Source organism: Psammomys obesus, unplaced genomic scaffold (genome assembly GCF_907164565.1).
Source record: "Psammomys obesus unplaced genomic scaffold, mPsaObe1.curated_primary_1811, whole genome shotgun sequence".
NCBI lineage: Eukaryota > Metazoa > Chordata > Mammalia > Rodentia > Muridae > Psammomys > Psammomys obesus.
The window spans coordinates 3,835,040-3,850,680 of record NW_026594377.1 but is presented as its reverse complement, the minus strand read 5'-3'; the positions used below and the strand labels follow the sequence as shown (position 1 = coordinate 3,850,680).

Sequence of the window (15,641 nt, the reverse complement as noted above, 5' to 3'; positions counted from 1 at the left end):
TATTTTATCCTGTTTATCCAGGAAGTTAGAAGTTTCCGGTTACTAAAGGTCAGATAATGGAATGCCTTAAGTTGTTACAGTATAGGCCAGTTAGAGTGACAGTGCTGACAGTCCTTCATCCCTGCAGCTCTCCTTGGAAGAAGTCTAGTTTTCTAAACATTTTTAAAGCTTTTATCTTGCTGTATTACTGAATTATGGTTTTAGTTTTTAAATTAGAAGAAGTATTAATATTAATGTTGCTACCTTTAGTTTTTATTTTCTTTACCACTGCGTATTTTTAGAGTATTCATAAACTTAAGAATAGTTTTATCTTGTTAGGCTTGTCGTTTTGTTGTGTAATGAAGATGAATAAGATACTGAACCACAGAATGAGAACACCTAGCCAACCACGCACTGAGGGGTGGTAAAACAGGCACACTCTGTGAGTTAGTTAGTTGGTAAAGATTACACTCTTTAATCTTCATGCTCTCAGCTGTGACAGTCGCACCGCTTCCAGATCAAGGCTAGCGTATGACTCCATCTTCACATGTGCAACTGAATGCATGTGAAACACCCTGAAACTGCCTGAGCTCGTAGTACAAGGTAATAAAGTGTGCCTTGGAGGAGGATTGTTATGCACTCACCGTAGCTATGGAGAACAGAACTTGGAGCAGGGATCCAGCTCATGCCTCCATGCCTGGGATTGCAGCTCTAAGCACTGTCCCAGCTGCTCTGCTCCACTTTCCAAAACATCAACATTTGACAAAAGCAACATAATTGATACTTTAGCTTGCTTTTATGTTTTACATGTAAGATCCCTACTTTTGGCTGTGTTCCGTAGTTTCTAGGAGTTTATAATTCATATTTGTATCTAGCAGGTACCACCAAAATAATTTTAATTTACCAGAAAACAAACTTGCTATTGTTTTATTTGCAAAAAAATAAATTTGCAATAAACTATTGCATTTGTAATCAAAATATAAAATCTTCAAGTGTAAAATTAAATAATTTACTACATAGAATTGCCTTGTTTTAGCATTTATCAGTGTTTATAAAAATCTTGCTACTTTTTTAAATCATTATTGAAAGATACATATTCCGTGTCTTCTGTTTTGTAGATATTTGAGATATTTGGACCTGTTGCCCATCCATTTTATGTGTTACGGTTTAATTCTTCAGATCACATTGAGAGTAAAGGTATCAAAATAAAGGACACTATGTATTTTGCTCCGTCCATGAAAGACTTCACTCAGTATATATTCACAGAAAAACTCCAACAGTAAGTGCTTTACTGCTATGTTCTTCCTGTGTGAGCAATTTACATTTTAAGAGTGATTCTCCATAGATGGCGGTTTCTTCTACTTAAATGGTGGCTGTATTCCAGAGAGCTCATTTTTCTTTTCGTGAATAACTTTGAGGGCTGTGATTTGTCATCAGCATTAACAGGTAGAAAATATGTAATTTTCTATTTTACCCAAATAACATGATCAGCCACTAGGATTACATCACTTGTAGAACATAAAGCTTTATAAATTCCATTATATATTTTATTATACAAACTACTTCAGTATTAGTATTACTGCACAAAAAAATATTTCCAATAAAGTTACAAGTTTAAAGAACTGTTTTTAGTTTGTTTTTTGTTTGTTGTTTCTTTGTTTAAGGTAGAGTATCATGTATCTCAAGCTGGATTCATTCCTGACCATCCTGTCTCCTTCACACTGCTGCTAAGTTTATAAGTTTGTACCACCATTCCTAGCCTTATAAAAATATTCTCAGATGTACCACATAAGAAGTTCCCTGTACATTTTTATATTAAATCAGTTTTCTAAAATTCATTTTCTATTTTCAGAAGTGAAACTTTGGTCTTTATACAAGTCATCTGTAAGAATCTGATGGAGAACCATTTGGCCTCAGTTATTTTTCTAGCTTTGTGTACTTGATTCTCCTACATGAAGTAGTGACAGGATAAATTAAATAGATACTAAGTCATAAGGGCTTTATATTTATTTTTCCTTGAAAAATAAGATGTTACCCTGTGTATGCCCCACATATAGAACCTTTAACAGATACCCAAAAAGGTTTTCTAAAAATACTTACAAAATAGTTACGTAAAAGTGGTTCTTTATTCTTGATTTTCAGTTCTTAGAAGAAATACGAGTAAAACAGAGAAGTGAACAGTAAGGCTGTACTGTAGAAATACTCTCCCATTTATTCATTTTGATGTCTTCTTGTACCTACCTGACTGTAGAGCTTGGCTTTCAGAGCAAAGTATTTCTGCCCCGTCGCAGTTCCACCCCTAACAGGCTAGTTTAGTTAGCTTTTTGTCGCTTGCTGTTTTGTTGCTTGTTGTTTCCTTAGTGAATTTGGGTTGCTTAAATTTTCCTGTTACCTTTATCAACTCCAGACTGAGAATCCTATGCATCATCTCTAGTACTGGCTGTATTCAAAGGGAACACTGAATTTATATGAGGTAAACAGGTTAATGACAGCTGACTGCATGATAAAACAGTCATTGATAAGTGGACAGATTTGAAATCACATTCCGGCTTTGCAAAATATTACCTGGGCCATCTCCAAAGCCACCATATTTCTGAGCCTTGAGTTGCTCATCTTTCACTTGGGTAGACTCATGACCAGGTACAGAGCACAGAAGGACTTAAACCAGGAAGGGTGTGCACCTCTCCCAATGCCTACATCCAATAAATGATGCCAACACTGGCTTTTTTTATGCCTGTTTCCTTCTTAGTTATTCCAGCAAAACATTTCAGGGCAGGCTTTGATTGGGCTGCCTGATGTCATGGGTCACCCCCTGATCTGGTTACTTCGAACTCTGATTGGCCTTTCAGTCCTCTGCTCTCCTGTGAGCTGATGACCACTGACTCTAATGGAAAGTGCAGGATGCTGCGTGCACCTTGAAGCTTTAGCTAGGTGTGGAGTCACGCCTACCCAAACTGTAAGGGCTGAGAATCCTGAGTCCCAAAGAAACTGATTATATTCTGGAAGAAAATGAGCTACATGAGGAAACTAAAACAATGCCCCGGGCTACTTTGGAGGATCAACAGGGGCCCTGATAAGCCCCTGAGACCACACAGACATGGGAGTGTAACGTATACAGTATGTGTTTCCATGGGAGGAAACCTGCAACAAAGCATCCATGAAGGAGGCTGGAGCTTGATGCAGTGGCTTCTCAAGACACGGAGAGTAGAGGCTGGACAGTGGTTCTTTGGATAAAATACTTGTTGTACAAGCGTAAAGGCCAGAGTTCATATCCCCAGCACCAGAGTATCAGGCACACACTGTGGCTACCTACAGTCACAGCACTCAGGAAGAAGGGGGACAGAGGATGCCCAGAACAAATTGGCTGGCCACATCAACAATCACCAGGTTCGGGTGACAGATTTTTGGCTCATGAATAATGTGGAGAGCAAGCAAGGAAGACATCAGCTTCAGGCCTCCACTCTTACACACACTTTTGTACCTACACACACACACACAAATACAGAGAGAGAGGCAGACAGACAGACACACACACACACAGAGATTCCAGAGAGCTTGGGAATTTTTCCAAGACTGAAATGTCAGGTAGGTACAATTGGGTTGAGCATGCTACCCCAAAGACACCACGGCTCCCTGGCCAGAAACCAAGACCTCCATCAGGGAAGTGTAGGCAGAGCTTCTGTCAATGGACATAGGTACTCCCAGCCAATGCTCCAAAAGCCACATTCAAAAGCCATATTCACCTCCACTCCCAGCCCTGTCCAAAGCCTCCCCTGAGGATCCCTGCTGAGCCCATCGCACAGACACTGGGCACGGAAGGTACACAGACATACACAGGCTCCCGCAGTAGAAACAAGTGACTCCAGGGAGCTCTGTGTTCTCCTGACACCTCCTACCTACTCAACAGGACCCAGAAGCCATGGAACCCACTCATAATATAGGGCCCCTCAAAGTACCAAGACCCATGATAGGGTCCAAGGCCTGAGATAAGTTCTGGTTGAGCCCTCAGTCATTGTAGGCTCATACATCATCGTGCTAAAGCATGGCTAGAGCTCTGGCCAAGGCCTGTTCACGCTAGTCCTTCCCTCTCCTGAGAGGGACCACAGAGTCATTTCTGTCCACTCCAGAACCCCCACTGAAACAATCAAACGGGACTCACTTCTGACTATTCCTTGGGAGCCACAAGCCATGTTTCGAGGCCACCAACTCATGCTATGGGGACATAGAGGTCTGGGGTGGCCTTAGCTGTCCAGAACCAATATCCAGGCCTCTTCTCTCCTTCTTCTCCTGCCCTGTCCTTGTTCCACAACAGTAGTCTAATTGCCCAGGTTGATGTTTCTATCAGAACTGAGACCCTCTGGGTGAGAGTGTTTTTGTCACCTCACCAAGACAACTAAAGAGTGGATTGCCTTTGTAAGAATCTCTGATTGCGGTACTACAGAAAGGAAGTGTCAAGCTTGTCCGTTTGTTGGCTCTTAGTAGCATTTGAAAGCCTACCAGTTGTGCTCAAACTTTTGACATTATGACATGATGTTGTCTACAAAATCCACACCTTGAAATTGCAGTCATATTACAAACACACACACACACGCACACACAGCTTAGTGTTAGATTTATGATTTCATGTTGAGCTGCTTTGTAGCCATCCTCAGCTTCATGTAGTCACAGGCTAGATGTCTAGAACTCAACAAACAGTGGTAACTTTAAGGACGTCAGCAAACACATAGAGAGAGTGGCAGGGAAAGTCACCGTGCCTAGCAAACACAGAGACTCCCACCTGCCACCATTGATTAAACAGCTTCATCTCAACCTTGGGTTGCTCAGACTCTGATCTGGCAGATTAATTTTGTCTTAATCTTCAGCTAGTGAAAATATCAGAATGGAGGCACCATATATAATGTCAAAGATCTCAGTTAAATTTTTAAAGCAATTTAGTGTTCATTCTGTAACATCAATGTCATTGTTACATTGATTTTAGTGGCACTAAATCTGGAGCATCTCATTTATTTTTAAGGTCTAATTTAAAATAGTGAGTACATCTGGTCAGAATAATTTGTATTAATGTAGCTGAATAAGAAAGATCCCTGAAACCATGAAATAGTTCATATTAAACAGATTTAAAATGAAGTTTCAGAAATTATAATTATACTCTAAATACTTAAACTTTTTCACATTGTAAAACTTCCCACCAAAATTACTGATTTCATCTCTAATAACTCATTTCATATAGGCGTCTGATAAAGCACAGTGTCTCACTGTTCCTCCTTCACAAACTCACCAGTCTTTGGTTTTGAGAATCACTCACAGAGAATTAATTGTTGGTTTTTCTTAGGTGAGTTAAGGAAAGACAACTTGTGGCTTTGCCTTTGTCCCATGAAGCTCTAGAGAGAGTTGCTCTGTTATTGTTCATGTCTGCAGCAGCTAGAATATCTTCTTATGTGTGGGTGTGGAACAAATTTTATACAGAAGTCAGGCATCTTGAAAATGAAAATCAAAAGAACAGAACCGCTTACTTTGCACCGTATACATAGCCTTTTATCCCAGTTCCCAGTGCCAACACTTACATGTGTCCCAGCGTGTGTGTTTCTTATAAAATGCCACGTTATTTGAGATTGGTAAAGGACACAAAAGATAGTCTTTTAGTTTCTTCCTGTTCACATATAACAGAATCTGATCTGTTCTAGGGACCGAGGATCGGATGCCTCTTGGAAGAATGATCAGGAACCACCTCCAGAAGTTAGTATGAACCTTTTCACTTACTGTTTCACAAGGCAGCACATGCCTTAATTATATACATTGTTCATTCATTCCAACTTATAATTCTCATTTTATCAACTTTGTTGATAGACAAAATGGTATTCCTTAAAGTCGAGTTTTTTAAGTTTAGTGACAGTCACTGTGAGACCTGATGGCCCTTGGCTGTGATGCAAAGCAAGCCACTCATTGGGCCTGGGGATGGAGTCATGAGCAGATGCCTGACTCTACTCCTCATGTATGTGCAACACAGTTACTCTTCTGAAACTCCATCTCTTATTTTTGTGTCCATGTATGTCACTAGGACCTTAGTTTCATCTCCTGAGTTGGGCTAATGATTTAAACCGCCTAGAGCTGTGGAATTTATTTGGGAATCACATGCAAATGAGTAGTGATTATTTGTTTCCATTCCAGGTGATAGAGAATAGGATATTCTAAAGATTTTGTGGTGGTTTTGGTTTAATTGAAGATTTAATTTCTGAATACTTCAGATATCTCAAACAGTACTGAAGTTCTTGGTCTGGATTAATTTCTAACTTTTTTGAGATATGAACCAGGTTTATGTCTGCTCCAGGAGATTTTACAGGCATGAATTACTTAACTCAGGGAGTGGACTATCTTGGTATCTATACCAAAAGGTGTTTGGTTATTCACATGGGTCTTAAATTAATCCTGTTAAATCTTCATTTTAGTCCTCAAGAGTAAAGTTAATTTTGGTAATACTAAGTTTTTGTGAAATTGGTTTGATTCAGGTTGTGTTTTACAGAATTAAATCTCACATGCTGTATGATTTTGGTTTTGGGGGGGTGGCAAACTAGTTTATAAAAATGTTAGATTTTAATTTTATATAGTTGTTAATGACACCTTACAGTCTAGAAGAATTCTCTAATTTTAGACCATGGGAAAATGCTAGACATTCATAAAAGACCTAAAGATTTCTTAGAAATAATTCTTAGTCATCTTTACTTACAATTCTAATGTATATATGCAAAATTTATAGTTGCTTTAAATATTACATGAATGCAAAATTGAAGTTATATTATAAAAATTATTTTAGGGGATGAGAGCAAAATTTACTCAAAGTAATCTCTAAAACTTCTCCCAATTATAAATTTTTCCCTCACTCCTGAGAAAGTAGTTCTAATTCTGTTGTATGAGAGAAAAGCTCTGGTTTGCTTTACAAAGCATTTTGTTTTATGTGCCTTGTTCTTTTTACTGTGTATATATTCTCAATCCATTCATGCCAGAAAGTCTCACTTCCTTCACTCTCCTTGCTCAGCCTGGCACTCTTCTAACACTGTCAGTATGTGTGCATCATAGTTCGTATTCTGAAGAACGAGATTGAACTTACTATAATGTTAGCTGATGGGCAATGCCTGTGTCTAAGTTTGAGTGAACCAGTCATAGAATGATGTCTTTGATTTCTGTTTTGGATCTGGTGACATGTGAAAATAGCTTAGTCTTCATTACTGCTTTCTTTGTCAGCTGGCATGATGATGAATCTTAAAGCAGGATTTAAAGCAGGACTTCTGGCCAGGGCATGGAATATGTATTCCATCTCTGAAGGATGCTAATTTGGGCATTTTAAAGTTACCTACTTGTCTGAAGCTTTCTAGGAATTAAATAAACTGGGAGAAAAAAAATAAGAGTATCCAGCTTAATAAAATTATTAGGACTTAAAAACAAAGTAACCAGTTTTTCTTGTCACATATTAATAGATAGTATTAAGTTGAAATGAGCCACCTTTCCTCATGGTCAGTGAGTAAGCAGCAGTTTGAGCCTCAACTACAAGTGCCTACTGTTTCATTGGCAAACGAATAGTAAGTGAATCTCTACTTTTCTCTGTAAGGCCTTGGATTTCAGTGATGATGAAAAAGAAAAAGAAGCCAAACAGAGAAAAAAATCTCAACTTCAAGGCCGGAAAAAACTCAAATCCGAATTGAATGAGTCAAGTGAGTGTATTATTTTTTTATAATCATTTTTGGACTTTATCTGCAAATATGTAAGTAAGCATTAATGAGAACGCCAGGGTTTTCTCCATTTATCTCCTAGTGCCCCTCGCGTAGGAGGCATTGCACAGCATGGGCTGTGTCGAGAGCCCTTTGATGTGCTCCATCTGAAGCTATAGTAACAAGTTGAGTCTGATAGAGGCAGCGTGCTTACAACGTGGTTTTCTCAAGAAACCTATTTGCCCATGTTTAGAATTCAGTAGTATGCCACCCATGTCACACTATGTATTTTTACTTTCCCTTTTAGAATCTTTTCTTTTTAAAAATTAAACTTTTTGAGATAATTGTAAATTCACATAGTTGTAGTAAACAACAGGAGAGATTTATTATGTGCCCTTTACCCCCATTTCTTTCACTTGCAACATCTTGTAAATTTGCTATCTCACATCTAGGATTATTATTGAGGTGATATCCTCAAGGCCCTGTATTTCTAAGGCCAGAGTGGAATGCTCCTTCATTTGCAATCTAGTTGTGGCTGCTTTCTCATATCAGTTCACAACAAGCATCTGTCTGTTTTTCTGCTCCTTCTCTGTTTTGTAGTGCTTCATGGCCTTGCGTGTACAGGTGCTTACCCCTGGGTTGCTTTGTCAGTGCTATTCTCCATTTCTTAATATCTGTGGCCATTTCAGGAATGTAACTGGAATCCTGCAGTGGATTACACAGCTGTAAATATCACACATTAGCTTTTGCTGCTAATCATGGTTTCCTGAAAATCCATGCAAGTTGCCAGATGTGTAGATTGTTTCTTTACGGACGGGGGATATGCATCATGCATTTTCAAACTACTTAACCATTAAGAAATATCTGGCCTGTTGGCATTTTTAGTTAGGAGTAAATTTATAAATATCTTTGTACAGGTTTTTAAAAATAAATTTTGATTTGTCTAGGACAAATATTAAGCAAGAATGTAGCCATCCTGCTCAGCCTTGAGTGTGGGTGGGAATAATGCTGTGGGATTTTTGTGGTGTTCGGATGCAGTTACTGCTAAACGTTTTTGTCTTGCTGGCTTTTCCTAATCCTTAAGCAGTAAGTTGTGCCTTTTCAGTTCATTTAAAATTGAGTTTTCTGTCATGTTAATAACTTAAGGGATAGAGTTCAGTTTTTGATATATTAAACTTGATATATTAAACTGTATTTTAATTTTAATTTTGCTTTTCTGCCATCAAAGGTGAAGATGTTGGTGAAATGCATCAGAATCGGAATGCTTACGGCTCTCTTTCAGAACATTCAAAAGGATATCAAAACAGGGAATTCCCTCGAGGCTTTCCCAGGGGAAGATACTCTCGAGGAAGCCACAGCAGGCCCCCACCTCATCAGTTCTATAATTCAGACCACATGGCATCTCAAGAGACTTTGGGGTTTCCACCTCAGAGACAAGATAATCCCGTCATGCCCCACTATCCCTTTCCCCCGCCCATGTTTGATATGCATAACTTTTCAGTCCCACCCCCGCCCCCGCCTCCACCTCCTTCTTTGAGCATGGGATGGGCTGCACCTAACATGGCCTCTCATCCTTTGCTTAATTTACCATACTCTCTGCCCCCACCACCTCCTCCTCCACCTCCCTCTCCTGGGGAGAGTAATTCTTCACATTTTGGACGTTACTATTAGGTCTATGTTTGTATATCAGAGAAATATGAACTGTGCAGATTATATGGTAAAGAATTTTTTAAGGAAAATCTATTATGGAGTTTGAGTTTTTTAAAACATTGTAAAATACTAAATGAAATGACTCAGTTGTACGTTCATATATATTTCAAATATATTTCAGTTGTGAGTTCATATATATTTGTAATGGTATTTATAGGGACAGTTCATCTCATTCTTGGAGAAGAATCCAGTTCAGGTAATATTTTAAATAAAATGTTGAATCATGTCCTCCACTATCCCACCCAGGAAACAGCATGCACAGTAATGGTTTTGTCATGTGCTGAGTACTGGTTGTCTTTCTAGTATAATCTTAACATGTTGAAGTCCTACTAAGAGTCTTTAAAGCATTTTTATAAACTTGACACCCTTGGAATTGACTACAAGTGTTAAGAATTCTTTAAATTTTATTTCCTTACGCAAGTTACGAGTGTGAAGGAGAAAGACGCCATTGGAAGAAGCTTTCAGTAGCTGTTTGGCTTTAACTATACATTGACAACTTCCACTGTCTATGTAGATCTCCATTACTTAAGCACATTATTTAAAAAGCATTGCTGTTCAGTCACTTACATTAAGGTGTGCATTGGTGTATATGTGTCTTCTGTGTCTGTTCCCAGGCTTTCCAGTATTTGACACAAGTGACAGGCCTAATAAATGCCTATTGAATTGACAGAGTGAATTTAGAGTTTTCAATTAAATGAGTGTTGTTTGCCAGCATTGGCGTAAATGATGAGCAATTAATGGTCGTTGGTACTTGAGTTGGCCTTCAGTGTAGTTTATACACTCCATTTATTAACTGAGGAGCCTGACCACGCAGAAGAGGCCACTTAGCTGTTACTTAGCCATTACAATGGCAAGGAGTTGAATCCAGGTTTCTCTCTTAGCACTTTATACTTAGTTGGTGCATCCTAATCTTTCCTTCCCTGGCATGCTTAGAATACTATGTTTGTACAGCACATGGGGAACTTGGAGATAACTCATTCAAAGACCGTCAGCTCTGTTTGCATTGAGGTCCCACTTCACTCAATACAGAAAGAGACAGCTGCAGCATTTGTAAAAGATAGGTACAGAGCTCTGCCTTGGCATACGAGGCTTTACTTAGTCTAGTTTATAGTGTGTATTTCTGCTTTGTAGAATGTTTTTGATTGATAGAATTTAGAGTAAGATTGTATTTGGAATGGAAACATGGCCCAGCAGTTAAGAATACATACTGCTCTTCCACAGAATTTCGCCTTAGTCTGTAGATATTTCAGGGCAAATACATTACTGCAGCTTTTTTGACAACTCACTTAAATGTGGATGAGCTAAGTTTGGGTACTAGTGGAGATGAGGTTGTATCAGTGAGAAAAACTGGCTACAAGTTGTATATCCTTAGCATTTCAGGGTGGATGTCTTCTCAGGATATGTTTTGTAGTCAATTCTTTGAGGTGAACCCAATTGCTAACGTGTCTGCTGTTTTTCTTCCAGTATGGGTGGTATTGGGGATGGGGCCTATCAGATGTGATTCCTCATGAAAGAATCTACTTGTCAGTGGGTGAATGCTCTGTACTGTGGCTTTTCTACCCCTCTGCTTGGAAGATCTGGGTAAAAGGTACTGGCTTTGGAGAACAAATGGGCCAACACCAAAGAAGCTGCTGGCATTTTCCAGCCTGCAGAACTAAAAACCTTAATTTGTATTGTTCACAAATTGCCCACTCTGTGGATTTTGGAGCAGGACACAGACTTATAGACCAGCTGCCTTTTGTAAGAGAGAAATGGTGCAGGATTGTCATCCTCAGTTTAATTGTAGAGCTCATTTAAAATCACCTTGGCCCTAAGCTCCAACCTGAAAAGGTAAATGTAGTCATTGTGTCTTACTTCAAATAGGAAACCCTTAAGCGTTTCTGCACTAAATCTGAATACTCAAGGGTTACAACGCAGACAGTTGTTTCTGCAGTCGACGGTTAATAAATGTAGCATGGAAATGTTATTGCTGACAATAAGCTACTATGGTTGATTTTTAAAGCTGAATTCTGTTTTTTCTTTTAGAGAAAAGATAGCCCAGTTCATAGTAATCAGATGTGTAATGAATAGAAATAGTTATTGAGGGCTGGAGAAATTGCTTAGTGGTCAACAGTTGCTACAATTCTAGAGGGTCAGAGTTTGTTTCCCAGAACCCATGTTTGGCTGCTTGCAACTGACATAACTACCAGGGTAACGCAATCCCTCTTCTGGTCTCCTTAGACACCCACAAACATGGGTTTTTAAGCATAAATTTTGAAAGAACCAGGGTGAGACTGCCTTTTGAACATCTGGAATAAAAGTTTGAAAATTTACTGAGGGCTGTGCCTTACTATAGGCAGTGCACTACTGTAACAGGATACCACAGGTTGGGTCAAATAAAAATGACTGCCTCACAGTTTTGGAGTCCTGGAAGCCCAGTGTCAAAGTTCCAATGCCTAGCAAGGGCCTTCTTGCTACTTTATCACATGGTGAAAACAATTGAGGAAAATGGGATATTTGTTTATCATACCACTTTATTGAGGCAACAGCCCATTGTCTAAGCCCATCTTTAAAGATCCCACTTAACTATTACTGTTCCAATAAGAAGCATGAGTTTGGGAGGGGAAAGCCAGACCACAGCAGAACATTCTGTAAAAGTGATGTAAATACCAAAATATGTCTGTTACTATGTAGTGAGGTGTTTAGTAACAATCCCTAGTTATCAATGCTAAATGGAGAAGGGACAGAGACAGCTAGGAGCAGTGTTTCTTTTTTCCCACTTTTCACTACCCTACTCCTTTATATGCTTTCTTTTACCTTTATGTGTTACTGTTTTTGCTAATAAAACATCGTTTGATTAAAAGCTGAGTGTTGTTATTTTAAATTCTTATGTGAAGAGGGATTTAAGGTCCCAGTATTTAAAAGGCTACTTTGTGTCTACAAGCAGTATTCTCAAGTGCTATGATGTTTTGAAGAGATACAGGCTCAAGCATAGTGTATTTTTCATGTTTCTTTTCAATACTAATGGCTGGTCATTGATTTTATGAATCTATTTTAATTTCTGTTTATTTTTGTTTTTTAATTTTTTATTAATTACAGTTTATTCATTTTGTATCTCCCCCTTTAGCTCCCTCCCTACTCCCTTCCCAATCTTCACCCTCCCTCTCCCTTGTCCCACCCCAAGTTCACTGATAGGGAGGACCTCCTCTCCTTCCTTCTGATCCTAGTCTATCAGGTCTCATCAGGAGTGGCTGCATAGTCTTCCTCTGTGGCCTGGTAAGGCTGCTCCCCCCTCAGGGGGAGGTGATCAAAGAGCAGGCCACTGAGTTCATGTCAGAGACAGTCCCTGTTCCCATTACTATGGAACCCACTTGGACAGTGAACTGCCATGGGCTACATCTGTGCAGGGGTTCTAGGTTATCTCCATGAATGGTCCTTGGTTGGAGTATCATTGTTTTAAGGGATTTTAATTTTTTCCTTTCGATTTCTCTTTTTTTTCCATTTATTTTATCCAATTTACATCCTTGTAGCTCCTTCCCTCCTCCCCTTCTAGTCCTCCCTCCCTCTTTTCTCAGCAAAGGAGAGTTTTTCTTTCCCCAGATCATCAAGTTGCATCAGGACCCCTTGCCCAAATTTTTTGGTTCTGTTGCTCTCCTTGTGGAGCTCCTGTCCCCTCCAGGTCTTTCTAGCTCCGCCTTCTTTCATAAGATTCCCTGAACTCTGCCCAAAGTTTGGCTATAAGTCTCAGCATCTGTTCTGATACCCTGCTGGTAGGCTCCTGTCCTGTTTCCTGTTTTCTCCCTCTTCTGATATCTATCTTCTTTGCCTTTCTGAATGGGATTGAGCATCGTAGCCAGAGTCCTCCTTGATTAGTTTCTTTAGGTGTACAGATTTTAGTATGTTTATCCTACATTATATATCTAATATCTACTTATGAATGAGTATGTACCCTGTGTATCTTTCTGGGTCTGTGTTACCTCACTCAGGATGATCTTTTCCAGTCCCCACCATTTGCCTGCAAATTTCATGATTTCCTTGTTTTTAATTGCAGAGTAATATTCCATTGTGTAGAAATACCACAATTTCTGTATCCATTCCTCAATTGAGGGGCATCTGGGTTGTTTCCAGCTTCCGGCTATTACAAATAAAGCTGCTACAAACATGGTTGAGCAAATGCCCAACCATGTTTGTATACTTGAGCATCTTTTGGATATATGTCTAGGAGTGGTAAAGCTGGATCTTGAGGAAGCGCTATTCCTAATTGATGAAGCACCAGATGGATTTCCAAAGTGGTTTTACAAGTTTACAGTCCTACCAGCAGTGGAGTAGGGTTCCCCTTTCTCCGCATCCTCTCCAGCATGTGCTGTCACTTGAATTTTTGATCTTAGACATTCTGGTGGGTGTAAGGTGAAATCTCAGGTATATTTTGATTTGCATTTCCCTGGTGACTAAGGATATTGAGCATTTCTTTGTTTCTCTGCCATTCTGTATTCCTCTACTGAGAATTCTCTGTTTAGCTCTGTGCCCCAATTTTTTAATTGGATTACTTAATTTGTTGCTGTTTAACTTCTTGAGTTCTTTTTATATACTGGATATTAGCCCTTTGTGAAATATAGGGTTGGTGAAGATCCTTTCCTAATCTGTAGGCAGTCTTTTTGTTTTGACGACAGTGTACTTTGCTTTACAGAAGCTTTTCAGTTTCATGAGGTCCCATTTATTAATTGTTGATCTTAGAGCCTATGCTCTTGGTGTTCTGTTCAGGAAGTTGTCTTCTATGCCAATGAGTTTAAGGCTTTTCCCCACTCTTCTGACAGGTTTAGTGTGTCTGATTTTATATTGAGGTCTTTGATCCACTTGGATTTTAGTTTGGTACAGGGTGATAAGTATGGATCTATTTGCATTTTTCTACATGTAGACATCCTGTTAGACCAACACTACTTGTTGAAGATGCTATCTTTTTTCCATTGAATGGTTTTGGCACTAGCAAACTCCTTCTATGAAGTCACAGTCACCTTGATACCTACACCTCACAGAGATACAACAAAGAATTTCAGGCCAATCTCCCTTATGAACATTGATGCAAAAATACTCAACAAAATACTTGCAATCCGAGTACAAGGACACATCAAAGATATCATCCACTACGACCAAGTAGGCTTCATCCCAGGCATGCAGGAATGGTTCAATATACGGAAATCCATCGATGTGATCCACCATTAAACAAACGGAGAAAAACCATATGATCATCTCCTGAGATGCTGAAAAAGCATTTGACCAAATCTAGCATCCATTCATGTTTAAAGTCTTGGAGAGATCAGGGATACAAGGCACATACCTAAACATAGTAAAGGCAATATACAGCAAGCCTATAGCCAATATCAAACTAAACGGAGAGAAACTTAAATCAGTCCTATTGAAATCAGGGACAAGGCAAGGCTGCCCACTCTTTCCATATCTCTTCAACATAGTTCTTAAAATCCTTGCTAGAGCAATAGGACAATTAAAGGAGATCAAGAGGATACAAATAGGAAAGGAAGAGGTCAAAGTATCACTATTTGCAGGTGATATGATAGTATACCTGAATTACCCCAAAAATTCTACCAGGTAACTCCTACAGCTGATAAATACCTTCAGCAAAGTTGCTGGATATAAAATAAAAAAATTAGTAGCCCTCCAGTATACAAAAGACAAAAGGGCTGAGAAAGAAATTTGGGAAACAACACCCTTCACAATAGCTACAAAGGACATAAAGCATCTTGGTGTGACCCTAACCAAGCAAGTTAAAGACTTGTATGAAAAAAATTTCAAGTCTCTGAAGAAAGAATTAGAAGAACAAAGCAGAAAATAGATCTTCCGTTATCATGGCTTGGCAGGATTAACATAGTAAAAATGGCCATTTTACCAAAAGCAATCTACAGATTCAATGCAATTCCCATCAAATTATCAACACAATTCTTTACAGACATTGAAATAAAAATTCTCAACTTCATATAGAATAACAAGAAACTCAGAATTGCTAAAACAATCCTCTGCAATAGAAGATCTTCTGGAAGTATCTCCATCCCTGATCTCAAGCTGTACTATAGTGCAACAGTAATAAAAGCTGCATGGTACTGGCATAGAAACCTACTGGTGGATCAATGGAATCGAATAGAAGACCCTGAAATAAATCCACACACTTATGAACACCTGATTTTAATTATGTGCCAGGGACAATAAGTTGATGCTTAAATAGGCGTCTTTCAAATTCAAAACTTGACATTTGCAGAA

General features: G+C 38.9%; 1 protein-coding gene across 1 annotated transcript in view; it reads left to right on the top strand.

Annotated features, from left to right (window-relative positions):
* Positions 1 to 10,059, top strand: part of Naf1 (nuclear assembly factor 1 ribonucleoprotein) — a 37,706-nt gene extending 27,647 nt beyond the window's left edge. The window contains exons 5-8 of the mRNA XM_055618873.1: positions 1,098 to 1,258; positions 5,664 to 5,715; positions 7,583 to 7,685; positions 8,911 to 10,059. Coding sequence (XP_055474848.1) covers positions 1,098 to 1,258; positions 5,664 to 5,715; positions 7,583 to 7,685; positions 8,911 to 9,353 — 759 coding nt within the window. The 3' untranslated portion in view covers positions 9,354 to 10,059. The remainder of the gene's footprint in view (positions 1 to 1,097; positions 1,259 to 5,663; positions 5,716 to 7,582; positions 7,686 to 8,910) is intronic.
* The last annotated feature ends 5,582 nt before the right edge of the window (positions 10,060 to 15,641 follow it).